The 16,987-nt window shown below is 35.7% G+C and overlaps 1 protein-coding gene across 10 annotated transcripts in view; it reads right to left on the reverse strand.

Moving 5' to 3' along the window:
• The window catches only part of BCAS3 (BCAS3 microtubule associated cell migration factor), a 386,186-nt gene that overhangs the window by 353,893 nt on the left and 15,306 nt on the right, over positions 1–16,987 (reverse strand). For all 10 annotated transcript variants that reach the window (XM_068909662.1, XM_068909661.1, XM_068909660.1 and 7 more), the window contains exons 6-7: positions 13,088–13,169; positions 1,075–1,147 (exon numbers count right to left, since the gene is read on the reverse strand). In XM_068909662.1, the coding sequence (XP_068765763.1) occupies positions 1,075–1,147; positions 13,088–13,169 (155 nt within the window). The remainder of the gene's footprint in view (positions 1–1,074; positions 1,148–13,087; positions 13,170–16,987) is intronic.

The following is a 16,987-nucleotide window of genomic DNA, read 5'->3' on the forward strand; positions in this document are numbered from 1 at the left end:
ATTAAGAAGGAAAAATCCTACAAGAGCAAACTAAGCAGCATTGCACTCCAGGTTACATGCACTCTTATTTAGAAAGAGTTTGTTCATAAGACTATAAACACTTGAGAAAAGAGATAAAAGACACTATAAACCGTTTTGCAAGTTGTAAACATATCAAAAGAAAGAAATTTCACTTCTCTTTAGGGCTTGTTTTCATGTGTTGATTTTTGGGGTTGGGTTTTGTTTTTTGGTTTTTTACCTTTAAGGCAGGTAGCATTAACATTCTAGTTTAACGCACTAATAACATATATAGAGAAATGCCCTTTGGAAATTATCATAGAGTCTACTTGCTAATCTTCATCCACACTCAGAGTGATTAAATTCTTAATTGAAAAAGGTGTGGCACAGAATTAGTCTTACTATTGTGAGATTTATGTCAACTGTTTAGCCTTTGAAACTCTGTGTAAAGGATTACCCTTGAATATCAATTATTCTCCTCTAGGTATGAATATAAACCCTTAGCACTGTCACATGCAATGTATCTAACACAGACACAAATTAGAAGCTCTTTTTGTAAGAGGAATGATACAACAATACCAGCAGGGGAGCACAAGAGAAAACTGGTAACTCATTTTCCTAACTCAAAAAAGTAGATTTAACGTATATTTTGCTAATGAATAGTAGTAATTGTAACAGTGAGATTGCTTAGTGCTTTTAATTCATTCGGAATATAACCTCCTGTTTGAAGGTATCTTTCAATTATTTTTTGACATAGAGATTTATTTTAGAGATTTCTCAATAATAATTTTGATCAAGATTAACATCAGAAAAGGCTAATCATAAAATGGTGATTACACTGAGAACAAAACAAACTCAATACATCTTCATCTATCTTACAGTCATTATTAAAAAAGAAAAAAGCTTGTCACATACAGATACAGTAAAAAAAAAAATCTTTAAGAGCACTTCATCATGCTATCCCATAAGGGAAAAAAAGGGAAAAGAGGGAAGAAAGTTTTAAAGAAGCAATTTTCTAATTTTTTACATGACTTTACAATCTATATGTAAGACTTTATTCATGGAAAGTATTCTTACCCAGAAGACCCAATGCTTTTGCACACACCAAGAAGAGGCCTCTTCTCAGAAAAATTATCACATTTCTGAGTACCTAATAAAAGGGAAAACAAAAAAAAAGTTAAAAAATCACTGTATACTTACTGAATGTGTTACATTTCAAGGTACATGCATGTGTATTTTGGGGTAGGGGAGTGGTAGGGAGGAGACACCCCATATACTGGAAGGATACTGACTATGCAAGACAAAATTCAGTAGCCTGTGTAAGATTAGCTATAGAAATAAAAATAACAGGCAGAGTCACAAACACTGGAAGAATTGTTCTTGAAAAGATTGTAAAGAGTAATGAAATAGCAAAATTGGGCCGGGATTTTGGAGTTTTCTACTCATTTCAGTTGTGATCAAGGGTTCTGCGCATAAGAAAAGGGAAGTAACACTTGCTCGCTTTCCATTGTTTTGTATGTCTGAAATAAGACTGTCACCAACGCTGCAGTTTTCACACATTGTTTCCCAATTTACTCCACTGAGGTCACACAGTGTAAGAGAGCGGTCGCTCTTTCTAACGCGTGACAAACTGAGATGCTCGCGTTTGCCCAAAACACGGCCCTACTCAGAGACCCCGTCACATGCCTAAGAAAAAACACGATGAAATTCACAACAGCCTTCATAACTTCCAAGTGATTTAAGTCTCTAAGAAAGCAACGTCCACACACTTCCAGGAAGACGCGGGCTATATAAGCCTGTACTGTTTGCTCAAAGCGAAAGCACGGCTTTGACAGCACACCCAGTCTGCTCTGGAGATCAGCTTCAGCAGGTCACCACGGCGTCGTCCTCCGGCCCAACGGCTTCCGAAACAGCTCTGCCTGCGCTGGCCTTCACGTGCACCGCTACAGGTGGCACTCAGAGCTGGACAAATACAACCAGCTATTTTGTCTTCAACAAGTTACAGTCACACCTTGACTCCAGATCCATCAAAACGTTAAAGACATCACACTTCTTAAAATGGGATTTTAAAAACTGAAAACTTTGCCGTGTTGCTATGTAAACATAAATAAAAATATAATCAACTCAAAAAAAAACCTCTGTCCTATTTCTGAGCAATGTTTTTACTGAATTCCTGGACGTGTTTCTACCCAATTGCAACAACAGAAAAACAACCAACACTACTGAATTTCCTCAGTTTTCATTCAATCTTTATATATAATAATATATTGCATTAGAAACAATCTGTTATGTATTTGTATATTTTTCCCTTTTTAAATCAAATCTGTAGACCTATAAAAATATTAGTGACATATTCTGGTCAAAATTTAGTTCACAAATATACTGTAGCTGCACTACATTAATTATTCAGAAAGGTACAACAATTAACAATATACATTTTCACATAACAGTCTCTGTTAATTATTAATAACTCAGGTACATGCAATTAATTTATAACAAAAACTGTTCAGCATTCTCATCTATATGAGGATAAGTCTTCCCTCCTACACGTTTAGGTATTTATAAAGTTAAATGGGTCACATCAATAATTTCACCATCAACAATAGGTTTACAAGTAACTTAAAACAGACAAATGTATTTTCTTTTTATTCCTATTATTTCAAGGTCTTTTAAGGGTCACACCTGTACCGAAGGTACTGACCTGTAAATTGATAAATGAAACATATAAAGTCTTTTTAAGAATCTGGCAACCAGTTTGTTTTCTTCAGTACAAGTAACAGATGAACTCCATTTGTTTCTGTTCACCTAGCCAGCCTCTCTGCGCTAAGGCTGAAATGCTGACTACCACGAGTTCTGCCGTTGATTTAAGCGGAGCCAGGATTTTATCTTACATATTTAACTATACTTTTTAACCAAGATCTACTAAAGGCATGAATTCACATGTTTCTTTATGTCTAGTTCTAAGTTAAACAACATGGAAAGGGGAAGGAAGAAGGCTTTAAAAGTGTGGGCAGGAAGCAATTGCACAAAACCAGTAGGAATCTCAGTTGTTAATACCTACAATACACATTTGCAAAATCTGTACAACAGGTACTTAAACTTCTGGTTTCAGACTGTACTGACCAAAGCCACCATTTAGAAATCCATTATCTGTTTCAAATATATACTTTCAGAATGTAACTATTAATACTCTAGAGAAAAGAAACATTATTTTGAGGACTCTGCACAGCATTAAATCAGGTTAATAGCAGTCCTGTTCATGAAATTGCAAAAGCAACATGTGTTGCTCTCTGCAATGCTTAATGGACTCAGCAACCCTTTCTAGTTCTGGGATAGAATTTAATCTTCCAAGTTATGGTGGATTAATTTTTATATTTAAAATTGTGTTTATTTGCATGTGCGATATACTGATGTTGTGCACACCTGCTCCACACAGTGTTTAACAAAATGCAGTAGGATGATTGAAATGAAAAACAGCTAGCTAAATCCATCAAATATAAAAAGTATTGAAATCCTGTTGCAAAGTCTTTTTCTTAAACTCCTTTTATTCTAAATCCTTTTAATTCTGTCATATAACACTACAGCATTTATAAAAAGCTGAAAATCCTGACAAATCACACAATTAGAGTAATGAAAACTGCCTTTCCTGCCAACAAGGCACCTTATCTACAGCTCCATTTACCTAAATGATACATATGCTTAAAAAAATTAAAAAAAAAACCAAAACTTCAATTAGTATACTTTAAAACCTGAAAAAACACCTCTGGGTAAATGACATTTCATACAAATCAACTTTAGAACTTTATGAAGTCTAAAGGTTATCCACATGCATAGGCTCAAACCAGTTTATGTACTGTACTTCCGATGAAGCTGTGAATAGCCCTCTCTTGAGCCTAATAAGGCCTCTCAATAAAGCCAATAATAATAATAGTAAAAAAAAAAAAAAAAGAACACCTTAAGAACACTTTTTTTGAAGAAAAAATGGAAACCCATTGATTTTCACAGGAACTCAAAAGGTACTCAAAACCATGGAAATGACTTGCATATCGAATAATAAAGTATCCTCGTTTCCCTTGAGTAATAAATGCACTAAATAAATGTCAAATTCTGACCCATCTAGCAATAGCAAATACCATATATTCATTATGAAGTATTCTTTTCTGGTACATAATTCTACTGATCGAGTTCCATCATGGAAATTTAATAATGCAATGAATCTCCTGCTCAGCTAGGCCCCCTCTTATTTCTTATCTGTTACTTGAAAATTGTGTTGCATTTGCAATTCTGCCCCACGTCATTGTAGAAGCCAAACACTACCTGGAAATGCATTAAGCCACACGGCTGGCATTCATCATGCATGGTTTTCACTCCTTGTCTCACTTCTTCCTTTCAGGGGAAAACTCTTTCTTCTCAACATTTTTTAATCCTCACCTCCATTTTGTGTCTGCTCGCTGTGCATTTGTTATTGAATGGAAATGCAAAAAAGTGTACTTGCTACTTCAAACAGAAGTGAAGAGGTTTGACTCAGTCCTAAAAATAGTGTGTGAATTCCTTCCTCAGCTTCAGGCTAGTATCTATAAATGCTCTGTTTCCTGCACTGATAAGCTCTAACCACATTACTCAGTATCATTCCTGACCAATGAAGCTGTGACTGCTGTCCTTATCCCAGACCTTCATGTGCTCCTTTAGCATTGATGTTCTAGCATATCTCACTTATCTCCTAGCATCACAAAGACATTTCGAGCATCAAAGCCCCTCTCCAATACATGCAACATCATACCAGTTTCCTACTTTCCCCAAAAGTTATCAGCATAGAAGCTGCTTCAACTCCAGTATAATCTAAGTATCTGCTGCCTCCTCCACCCTTTCCATTTCTGAGATGGCAAGAAAGCAGAGCTGCAAGAAGCAACTGCAAGTCAACAGAGCACAAAAGGTGGTTGGAGAGCATATCTCAGCAGCTCCTGACTGCAGTCGGCAAAAGTATTTAAAGAATTAGCATACAAATGAAGAGGTTCAAAAGAGCTGTCAAGGTTCAAGAGCTGAGGAGATCAGGATGAGCCCTAGGCAGATACAGAAGCAGCAAGAAGCTGTAAGTGTTGGAAGAAGCTTCTTTTTTTTTTTTTTTGATAGACATTGAAGTAACTGGCTTTGATTTTAGTGGGCAATGCTACAATACTGGACCAAATTACTTCCAGCACATCCCTACAAAAAGTCCTTATACTTTGCAATGATTCCAAATTCAGTGTAAACATGAGAGATTCCTGGTCAAAGAGATAGAGCCATGCACATTTATAGAAAGTCATTTTGTTCTTTCTCAGAACATGGCAATTTTATTCTTGATTAACAAAGTAGCTTCTACATGAAGATGGAAAAGACTCTGAAACATCTGCTAGGAATCAATGTTTTTAGAGACGCACATTAATTGAGGAAAGACAAAAATATTATATTTTGATTTAATCTTGTTTGAAAAACAAAAAGACATATCAGTCTAACATGGTGAAAGTTCAAGGTCTACTGGTCTAAAACATTGGTATGATGTAGCCAGAACTGAAATGATACCATACCGGTCAGTCTACACATCTTCAAAAAAATTAGTATTTTTAAATGTAGCGCTCCAAAATTCCTCCTTATAATATCTGTAAGAGGCTTACTTGCTATGCTTAAGAATTCTGTTCTGTAATTTCTACAATCCACACACATTAACCTTCATTATACCATAACAATCCACATAACAGTTACAAAATACTAGAATTTAAACGCACACCTGCATGATCCACTTACACCAACGCAAATCTAGCTACAAACTGCTACTGCTTGTTCAGCTTGTTGGGCTAGTTTCTCTACTACACATACTATGCAATTATTTCAGCCTTGAGGGACTTAAACCGCTAAGCCACCCAAGTGGTTGAATATATATAAAACTCACATCTGCCTTCCTTTAGAAAGCAACCTAAATATTATAGCTCTTAAGTATACCTGCACATAAAGTTGAGTCAGCTTTTGAGGTTCACACTTTAATCTACCAAAATCAAAGATGTAAGAAACAGAGTACAGAGATACTGCAATAGAATTTGAACTTTTGTCTCTTTCAGGTTTTCAAATGAAAAGCTATTCTGTCTCAATTAATTTTAGCTTTTCAAGTTCATTCTAGCCGTCAACCTTTAGTCCATAAAAGCAATATTCTAGTGGATAAATGAAAACTGTGCAAAGAGAAAAAGAAGGTTCTTGCTGGGATGTGGAATGGATGTGGCCACATCATTCTTTCTTCTCAAAACTTACAGAATAATGATTTTGGTAGACAAAAAGAATTGCAACAATTGAAAATGATGGGGGAATTGAGGTTCCTCATCTAGAGAAGTGAAAACAAGAACCCATATTGCACAGAGTATAAATAATTAGGCTAGTATAGCTAAACAGAGCCATTATGTATTGTGCAAGAGGAAGTCCAAAGCAAAGAAACTTGAGTAGCAGTGAGAATATTACTAATTTGAATCATAACCCGGAGGAGGAGGCAGTTAATACACCCTCATTTTTGCTTGGTTCTCTCGCCATCATTAACTAAAATAACGTTACCAACTGTTTTGCCTCTTTCACAGAGAATGAAAGCTGAATTTAACCGACAGAGCCCGAGCCTTGTTTTGTTTTATATCTACCACTTAATTTTTTCTCCCTTCTAACAATCTAAGTCTTCAAGCACATCTTTTTTCCTCTGTACATTTGATATATCTGAATACGCAGAGAATCCAGAACCCAGCAAACCAGGCACCTTTATACATACAAATAAGTACTAAATTCAATCAGAGCATACAGATTTGAAAGTGGAGAGCTAGGCATGTTAAGAAGCTGTGCCAACCAGATGGTTCAGCTGATAATGCAGCATGTGGCACGCAAAATGCTAAGGCTTAGGTTTTTGGGTTTTGGATTTTTTTTCCTTCCTGGGACTGATAGCATCCAGATAGAGATGTTCTCTTACTCTGAGCATCAGATATGCAACTTTATCTGCTCTCTTAAGCCTGAAAATTAGTCATATAGTAAAATTTCAGTCTCCAAAAAAGCCATTTACATTTTAAGCTGTAGAGAATAATTAAAATCGTAATCTACTGTTGAAGATAGCAAAGATTTAATTGGGATCAGAAGATACAAACTTGCTTCCTACTTAATCTAGGAATCATTTAAAGAGAAATAGCTGATTTTTGAAGGAGATGATTGATTGGATACCTTTCATTTAAAGATTCCTTTCTTCAGGCCAGAGAAATCAGCTGGCTATGTTCTGATCTAATCACATCAGCAGAAAAAAAATAAGACCTGCTACACATTTTCACTTATGAGCTCAAAAGGGAAAGGCACTCCAGGCTATGCATGAAGATCAAATGGGATTGATTTGGCTTTTAACTAATGCACACACATATACAGACACTCACCGTTTTGATGATGCAAGATCACACATAATTCCAGTCCTACTATGAACAGGCAACTAGAGATTAAGTTATGCTGAAAATTTGCATATCATCAGTTTCCAAACTTCACTGGCCCACTGGCAACAACCAAAAAACGATATTCTGACAGGAAAGTAACATTCAGCAATCCTGCTGGTTTTTTTTTTTTTTAACCCTCCTCCCACCCCCACAATCACAAATACCATCACAGAGTAATTCAGAGCAACAGGTTGACCAGCAGCCTTGGCTTGAAACTGCATCTGTATTAGTGCTCTTCTAGAATTTTTCCCTTCTTTCGTTACCACAAAAGATAGAAGCAATATTCTAGTGGATAAAGGAATTCTTGCAACTGGTATGTCTTATCTCCTCACATTGTACTATGAACCAATCTACTTTTTTCCCACATCTAGTTGTCATAATTTAGCTCAGTACTAGCTGTGATTTCTACTATAAATAATGTCCACTCTCCGATGTTCATTGTCCAGAGCAACAGACATAACCAGTTCTGGAAAATACTACACTCTAATAAACCCTTCAGCTCACTTTTGCGCCACGGCCAAAAGCATTCCCTCCAAATTATTCTTGGCGTGCTATTCTCTTTTCTATGACAGTGCAAGAAGCACCTCAGACACACTAGAAACAAGCAGTTTACAACTATCAAATAAAATTTTATAAAATATTTCATAGCTCCTATTCAACTGGAGTTAATAGCTCCTATTCAACTATTAACAAGAGATTTGCAGTCTTTGCAGAGTCAAAGGTATCCCTGTCTACCCTGAATCAGTGATCCAAAGTGTTTTTCATTTTCAACTGACCTGTCAAATGCCCATTTTTTCCAGTCATTTGTGCCCCTGTTATCTCAAGACAAGGCAATGCATGCCAGCTGTGGTGGAGGTCTGTAACATTCACCTAGAACAGAATATTACTGTGTAACTATGGAAAAGACTGACTATAAAAAAAGACTGACTATAAAAATTCCTGTGTACAATTACTTATTATTTAGCCACCTCCAGGGTAAACCTCAGGGAAATCAGAGGCAGAAGTTTTCACTAGTGGACTCTTGCCTTTGCACCTTGCTGTCAAGAGAAACAATGAAGTTTGAAGCACTGCCACACTTCAGGATAGAGAACAAACACATTCTGGTTTTCAATCAGCTATAACACAATGTTCTGGTTCTTACTAGCTAGATTTCTCTCAGTTTCTGACCCTAAATTTTTTGAGTGAAATACAGCAGGTTCACAGAGAATAGTAAATGACTACATTTTGGGGTGTTATTTACGGACATCTCTCAATTATTTATGGACATCTTATCTAGGCTGCAGATTAACCATGCCACAGAGAGACATCAAAGCACTGCTACGCTGGGCCAGGTCAGGTCTTGCCTGGTTTATTAGCTCAGACAGAACCCTGCATGAACATGGCTGTGTCGCTGCCAGGCCAGAACAGTTCCAGAGGCCATTTAACTGCTCTAGTGTGGAACAGAGCCTGAACTAATAAACCTTGTTGGATCTGAGCTGCCAGGGTGGAAGGCCAGCTCCAGGTCTTGCACCACGTTCCTGTTACTGGAACCTGTTCAATCAGATTTGAGAAGGTCTCCTTTGCAGTAAGCCTGCATGAAACAACTCTTTTTAAACAATGCTTTATTATACTACGAAGAACATGATGCAGCAGAGAATCTAACATCAAAGGACTGCAGTATTTTAGCAAAATAGTTGACAAACTATTAAGTTCTGCTGCTGTAGTCACCAAGTTAAAACCATGAGCTTTCCTTTCACACCTGGGAATGCGTTTCTTATCACAAACTAAGATCTGCTTCTAGGAACGTGCCAAATCCATCCACCAAGAGAGTCCCACTTCTAACAATTCCCTTTTTACAGCTTTACAGTAAAATAGAGTTTGAGCCTACTGATGGTAATCAGCTTCTCCTTTACAAATTCCTTTTATTTGGTTCAGAATCATTAAAGCTCATGTGTTAGTTATCTAAGGCCTCTTATTACAGCTTTACTTTTATCTGATTCCAGATACTGGTCAGTGATACATTCATGTACTTTTAATCAAAAATTTATCTAAACTAAGCCATGCAAAAAGAGACCAAAACATGTTTTTAAAAGGTTTGACTTAATTTAATATGAGCTAATTTGAATAGTTTCTAATGTAGCAACTATCATGAAATGCTAAATATAAGCAATTTAGAGAGAGAATAACTGCTTGAAGAAGTTCATAAGCAGCGTAACTTACTAGATTGAAAAAAAAATCACAAAGCACTATTTTACTATCAGAAAAAACAGAGCTTGTAGTTACTTTAATTAATTTCCTTGATATCCATTTCACTTCTCCTTTTTTCCTTTTACGGGGGAGCACAGACACCCATTATTTATACACAGAAGAGCAAATAACAAATAGCTCAACACCATTTTTTCTATGATTAACCAGAAAAAAGCAGGAGGTTATTTCTCATCTAACATACAGCTGTTGAAATACTTTGAATGACTTTAACCTATACTAAAGTTTAATTCTTGCCTAGAGACCACAACATCATGTTCCTCAATAAAACATAACCCTTATTACAGAATTGTATGCATTCATAGTTTGCGTATTTTTCTGCTTAAGTAGACCCTGAAACAATAAGTGTCCATTAAATCTTAAACTTTCTTCACTTACTTTCTTTAAAACACTCAAAATGATTGTAGTTCTGTTTTTTTTTTGTTTGTTGTTTTGGTAATAATAATTTTAAAAGTTAGCTAGGCTATATTTTCAAGTTAAATAATTCATAATATGCTAGCAAAATTTGTCATCCAGTAGAATTTTAGCACGACTAAGGTTTTTGAGAGGCACACTGTATTCACCCTGAAGTGAAACATGGCAAAGTAGACATGCTCCAGAACAGCTTGTCCAGCTCAAATTAAAGGGAAAATGAATAAGCAAAACACTGCTGAAATTGAAAATAAGCTAGATCTTAGGCCTTTAAGAAGTCTAGAACCAGATCCTCAATGACAGATTGTCAGTACTTTAACTGTGAAAGGTCACAGAAAAAATTTCCCAACATGCAGCTCCTCAATGACAGATTGTCAGTATTTTAACTGTGAAAGGTCACAGAAAAGATTTCCCAACATGCAATTACGCAAATTAACGTAGTTCTGAGACTAAAGAAAAGCTTATTACAGCAAAGATATTACAGCAAAGCTGTTTTTTTTCTTTCAATGGTCTCAAGATAACATGTCAGAAAGTTGGTGTTCTCTTTAAAAAGCATAACAACTCATTTTTTAAAGTACCGAGGATAACTAAACAAATGAGAATTGGCCCACTTCTTGGGAAAGTCTTGTGTTTGAGTTGAAAAGCCTTAGTTTTTAAAAGGATTTGCTTGTTTATGCATAGTTGCTTAAATTTTGCAGCAAATTCTTCTAGGAGGTTACTCAGAATTTCTGAAACAATACAATTTAACAAACCAAGCAGCTTGTTTTACAACTTGATGAAATATCTAAGGAGCAGAAGAGAAGAGGTGCCTATCTGCACACGAGGAGACATACACACAACACACCCCACTAAAACAAGTCAAACTGTTTGAATAAATATTACATAAAATAAGCAGAAGAGGGACAACTTAAAAGCTAGAGCCACTCAAAATAACATAAATTCTGCTTTCTGCTTATGTTCATCAGAATGGAAAGGCATTCCCTTCAGAAATATCATTAAAAGCTAAAACTTAAAGCAAAGTGGGCGATTTACATTATTACATATTTTAGAAAATGCTTTAGGAAAAGCATTTTTCTTCATAAATAAAATACAAAAAAGACAAAAAGGATATTTGTCTTTTCTGATATGTCTACTTGGTTTTTTTTAAAAAGAGTTAAGCTCCTCCTTGTACAGGCAACATTACTTGGATCTACTACTTTTTCATTATGTCATGCACATTTATCCATTCAGGAACTGAAGCTGAAAAAAAAAAATCACACTATCCTTCTCCTCAACAGTTTAGAGCTTTGAAAAGTTAGAAGGGTATCACATTATGAATAGATTATACAATGAAATTTAATATAAATTTAAAATTAATTTTAATGTTTTCTAGATCTACTGCTATCAGGCACTGCCTTGCTATACAGTTATTTTATTAAGGATCATAATATTTATCTACAGGCTACATAAGAACACAAAAAATGCTGGGGTTTAGAAAAACAAAAAAATAAAGAAATGCACACACTCACCACCTCTTTGCAAAAATTGTGTTTAGTCTGCTAAATATAGGCCTGTAAAATCACAACACAGCTCTAAAAGAATGTAAGTTTTCTTTAGTGTCCTTGACTGAAATTTTTCCTTCCCTCTAGAGTGGCACAGCATCCCATTCGCTCTTTGCGAGCACATTTCTCAGATATTTCTTTAATGCTTTGAGAGGTATAAAAATATATTATAATTTAAGAGTTGCTTTTCTAATAATGCAAATATACTCTTGTTACTATCTTGTCAGGGTAACACATCTTTAAAAATGAATTAAACAATGATATTGGGAAATCTGCAAATCAAGTTCCATTAAACATCATCTGTATAGGCAAATTCCCCTTCAAAATTGTTTGGGGAATGTAAGAGAAATAAAATAACTTGAGGAGATCTTAGGACCATCCACATCAGCCTTTTAGTTTGGATCGGGAGGGTACTTTTGAACTGAATCACCCAGCCATGGCCCCTTCCTGTGGTTTGATCTGAATAGCACCGTCTGTATAACCTTGCTCTGTATAGTCTTGTGTAGCCTATTTGGTCTGTGCAGTCTAGGCGCACGCAAACCAGATTCCTTTGGATGAAGTTAAACTGGAAGATGTACTCCAGAAGTGCCCCTAACGTGCTCCAAATACTCTTGTGCATTCACTCCGTGGGACCATAATACAGAGGTAGTCCAAAATAAAGCTGCCTAAAACGCGTACAGTGGTGACATCAAGTCCTCAGCGCTACTTCACTCTACAAATGCTCTACCATTGGGTCATACTACTTGCCAAAGCAGACCATAGGTTTAGACTAGACGCAGTTGGAAAACGAAATCCTTCAGATATTTCAAGGCCTTATTTTAAAAAAGAACACCACAGGATAAGAGTGAGCTCTATATCCTATACCTATAGTGTCTTCAAACATTGTCATACACCAAGCATGCTCTGCATCAGTGGTCTTCCCAGAAGAGGTGAAATAAGTAACTAAATAATAGAAATAAAAAATAGGAGGAAAAGATGAAGTGTTCACTATATACACCCAAAAAAGTTTAAGAAAAAGTCTAATATAATTTTTATTATGATAGGAACAATGGCTGGAACCACCCCTCAGTAGTATTTTATAGCTGTAAATATCCACAATAAGCCTTTCCAAATAGAAGTGTTAACATTGCTGGACTGATTGCTGAGCATGGATATATCTGCCTATCCTTTAAACTACAAAGGAAGCAGTATCAAAGCTGCAAGCTTAAGATGAAAATTGAGAAAGCACTGGATTATGAAGTAGAGGAGAGAATAAATAAGTAATACTTGTAAAAAGCTACTATGAAGTGATAATTTAGTCAAGGTGACAGAGTTTACAATAAATGGAAGATCTACAGAACAGGTTGCAACAATGATTTGGACAAATACCTGTAAGGAAAGAGTTTTGCTTAGCTGTGCACCATACAAATATATACTTACTGATTTGTGGAGCTGGTAAGATTCGTGCAGCTCGAACTGGACCATGGCGGACAGAAAAGAGCTCCTGAGCTTCACCACTGATCTGCACAACATATGGATTGTGAATAGACAATGTAAAAAAAAAAAAAAAATAGTATGTAATAATATATTTCTTAAAAAAAAAGTTCTGTTCCATAGTCAGCTCATTCAAAAACAAATTGCTGAACAGTCATCCTTTTTATAAAGCTCAAGCACTCAAATGCTCAACATGCAAACACTGAGGAAAAACAGACTTCTAGTTAGAATAGGACGCACAATACTGTAGAATAAACTGGTTTCCCCTCTAAGAGTTGCTTAATCATTTAAAAAAAAAAAAATCGGCAGTTTAGTTATGGCAACTGCTGCTTCACACTGCAGGTGAGATTACAGGGTAAGCACTGAATGTAACATATGTACGCTGAGAACAGACCAATTCTCAAGCTTACAGCTTTAGGCAAAAGTTTAGTTCAGAAATATTCTAAAATCCCCTTTTTCCTAACAGGTAGTACCTCAGATGGGAGGGACATGCTAACAATGACATTTTTACCCTACAAACTTGACAAAGTGCAATTTTTTTTTTAAATTGACCAATCTAGTAAAGAAACAAACTCTAACACTAATTCAATCACTATAATGCATTGACAGGAACGTAACTATACACAAAGTGTTCCAGAGTAAATGTTTCCGATCTAGCACTAATACAACACAATCCACAGTAGCACACGGCACTGATTTATCCAATTTTCTTAGCTTCCTTTTGATATGAAAGCCCTATTTGTTGGGCTTGTTTTAAGTGAGCAGCCACTTTGATGGTAGGGAAAGACTCAGATAAGAAGCAACATGAAGTGTGCCAGAAATAGTGAAGAGTTACCATACTCTCCACCCCCCCGCTACTTAGTAATTTATACCTGAGATCAACCGACTTAAATCAAAATGTAACAGTATATGAAATGTTTCATCTGAAAACGAAAGAAAGCATGCTTAGGTAAGAAAGAAATTACTTTTCAAGCCAACCATCCCCATTTTCCTCAAAACATGTAGACAAAAGTCTTGAATAGCACAAATTACAGCAACAGAGATGATCTGCCTCTAGAAACGCATGTCTTAGACTTGAGTGAGTGAGATACTATAGTACCACGTACTATTAATGACTATACATGTTTAGAAGAAAAAAAAGACTTGCAGGTGCCTGCTGATTAAAGTCTAACAGAAATTCAAGGAACCTGGAACACACACATTTGTACTATATAGCATACATTTTGAGAAAAATGCTGACTAACCAGTGATTAAGAGCAGCAAATAAATGCTGACTAACCAGTGATTAAGAGCAGCAAATACTGGCTTAATAAAAAAAAAAAAGAGACCCTAATATTTTAGTACACTACATATTTTCCAGGTGTGAAAGTTATATTTCAAAATGGGGGCGGGGGGGTCAAACTAATTAAATTTATCACTAAAGGAAATCCTGAAGAGATTAAATCACAAGCAGTTAAGAGGAATCTCCAGAATTCCTGTAAACGGTCAGTCAGAATGCATTCTTATAACTTCCAGGTAATGAATCCAATATGGAGCCAATATGGAACGCCAAACTTCAGGAAAACGGCAAACGTTATGAAGTCCATTTCCAAATAACCAACAACTTAAAACAGATGTAATGAGGCTAAAAATGTAACCATGTGTTGGCGTAAAGATTACAGTATCAGAAAGGAACACAATTCAAAACAAGGTTCTTATGAATCTATAAATTAAAAATCTAAGTTGACTTTTTGAAATGTCATTTTATAATTGCTCCCCTTTCTTTCTGCACTTCCACTCATAGATTCGAAAAATTAAAATACTGCTACTGTTTGACCAACAGATCAGGAGAACAGTACTTCAGACTTAGATTACTTCCAATCTTAACTCTGAGACTCGTTATTTATTATCACTGCTGCAGATAATGTGGGTAGAATGAAACTTATCCCATTAAAACACAGGTCTTTCACAAGAATATTCTGAAAACATTGCATTTATTACAGAGCTAGTCCATCATTCTGTTAACAGTAAGCAAACACAGGATGTAGTGAACTGTTGCTTTTCCTTATTAAGCCTGGAATAAAATTCAAGCTACACAAAGAAAAAAATTGTGGAAATACCATTCCTAGTTATTTTCCAGGTTTGTGCAGACAGCTAGCAGTCTCACAGTGGAATGAATCAGTATTAATGTCAATGATGCGATCAGAATTATTTCTGATAGACAAAACAGTTTTAAAACCATAATCAATGAGAACTGATCCTTTATTCTATCCTGTTCTTATTTTACTAGGCAGATGTTCCAGTCATCACAGATTCTACTCTTCCAGCTAGTAGCACTATCCAAACAACACAGTATTGTAGTATTCCAGCTTTTGTAAAACAAGCTTAATTCCGCCTCTGAGACAGCAATAGGCCTCTGCTCCGAAGAGCTTACTGACCAAATTTATACCAGACACAAGAACGATGATCAGAAAACAACTTGGTAGAGGTTTGCTGATTATTACTACTAGGTCATGAGTTTGGGAGTGCAGTTTGGGGGAGGAAAAAAAAAAAAGAGCACCTACATGAAAATATCTGCATTCAGAAAAGACAGCTTGGCAAAAGTAGAGTATGGTTAAGCAGAAAATGATGAGCAGGAGGAGAAATTAAAAACAGAAGAATAAAGAGATGAAAACAAATGTAGTCAGCAGCTCTATAAAAGGAGCAAGGAGGAAACTGAGAAAAAGGAAAATATAAGGCTCTGAAATTATTATTATTCCCAATTAAAGATGTTTTCCCCTGAAATCATGAAAACGTTGTTTCACGCATGTTTATGCATATCAACGGCTATGAATGAAAACAAAAGGAAAAAAACTAGCATAACAAAAGTATGGAAGAAGTGAGTCACATAAGATAATCCAATTCAATTCAGTCACCTCCTCCTACTTTTTGAGCACGCCAGTACATCGGCTCTAACTCCAGTCTACTTCAAATAAAGCAAGAGTCCCAACAGTAAAATACACTACGAAGGCCAAACCTACTTAACTGAGCTTCTGCTCTTAAATATACTGAACTTCAGAAAGCATATTTATTTAGCTTGGGATGCCAAGACGTGGTAAAGCTTTGAGCTGAGATTTTCAAAGAAAGGCCCAAAAATGTCCAAAGACAAATGAAATTTATTTGTACTTTAGCACCTAACACGAATCCCAGCCCAACTCTTTTCATAGATATAAAGCTTTTATGTTTTACTAATTAATCCTCATCCCTTGAAAAGTAACCATTTTACCAGTGGGAACAACACAGCAAAAGAAAGGAAACTGCAAACTGTGTAGAACTAAAAAGAAAGGAAGGAAGAAAAAAAAGCAAGTAATTGTTCAGATAAGTTCAGCCATCTGTACAGTTCACATACTTAGCAGATTACATGTTGCTGAACTCATTTCATGGCATCCAAAAGAGAAGTAAATTTTAAGACAAACCCCTCGTGTCGATTTTGTAATGAAAATACAAGGTGCCACCTAGTTGGCCAATGAAGTCTCATTTTTAAATAAAAAGCTAAATTCAGTAAAAAGCAAAACCAAGAAAGTTGAGGGAAAAAAAATCTTGACATGACACCACTAACTACAAGGATCAAATTACAATGCCAACACCTATGAGTATATCATAGCTAAATAAAATAACAGTTTCCATAAGTGATTTTTTTTTTTTTAAATCACATATCCTTAACTGTTCTACAGAAAAAGGAAATGGTAGAAAGCACAAGATTTTGTTCCACATCAAAAATCAGTAAGATCTTGGTTGCTTCCTTGGTTTCTGTGGCATTGAAAAACATATCAGGGCTTCAGAATTCAAGACTTCTCTTGACTTAGAATTAAATTTTTTAAACCTTAC

Source organism: Struthio camelus, chromosome 16, assembly GCF_040807025.1.
Source record: "Struthio camelus isolate bStrCam1 chromosome 16, bStrCam1.hap1, whole genome shotgun sequence".
Classification (NCBI taxonomy): domain Eukaryota; kingdom Metazoa; phylum Chordata; class Aves; order Struthioniformes; family Struthionidae; genus Struthio; species Struthio camelus.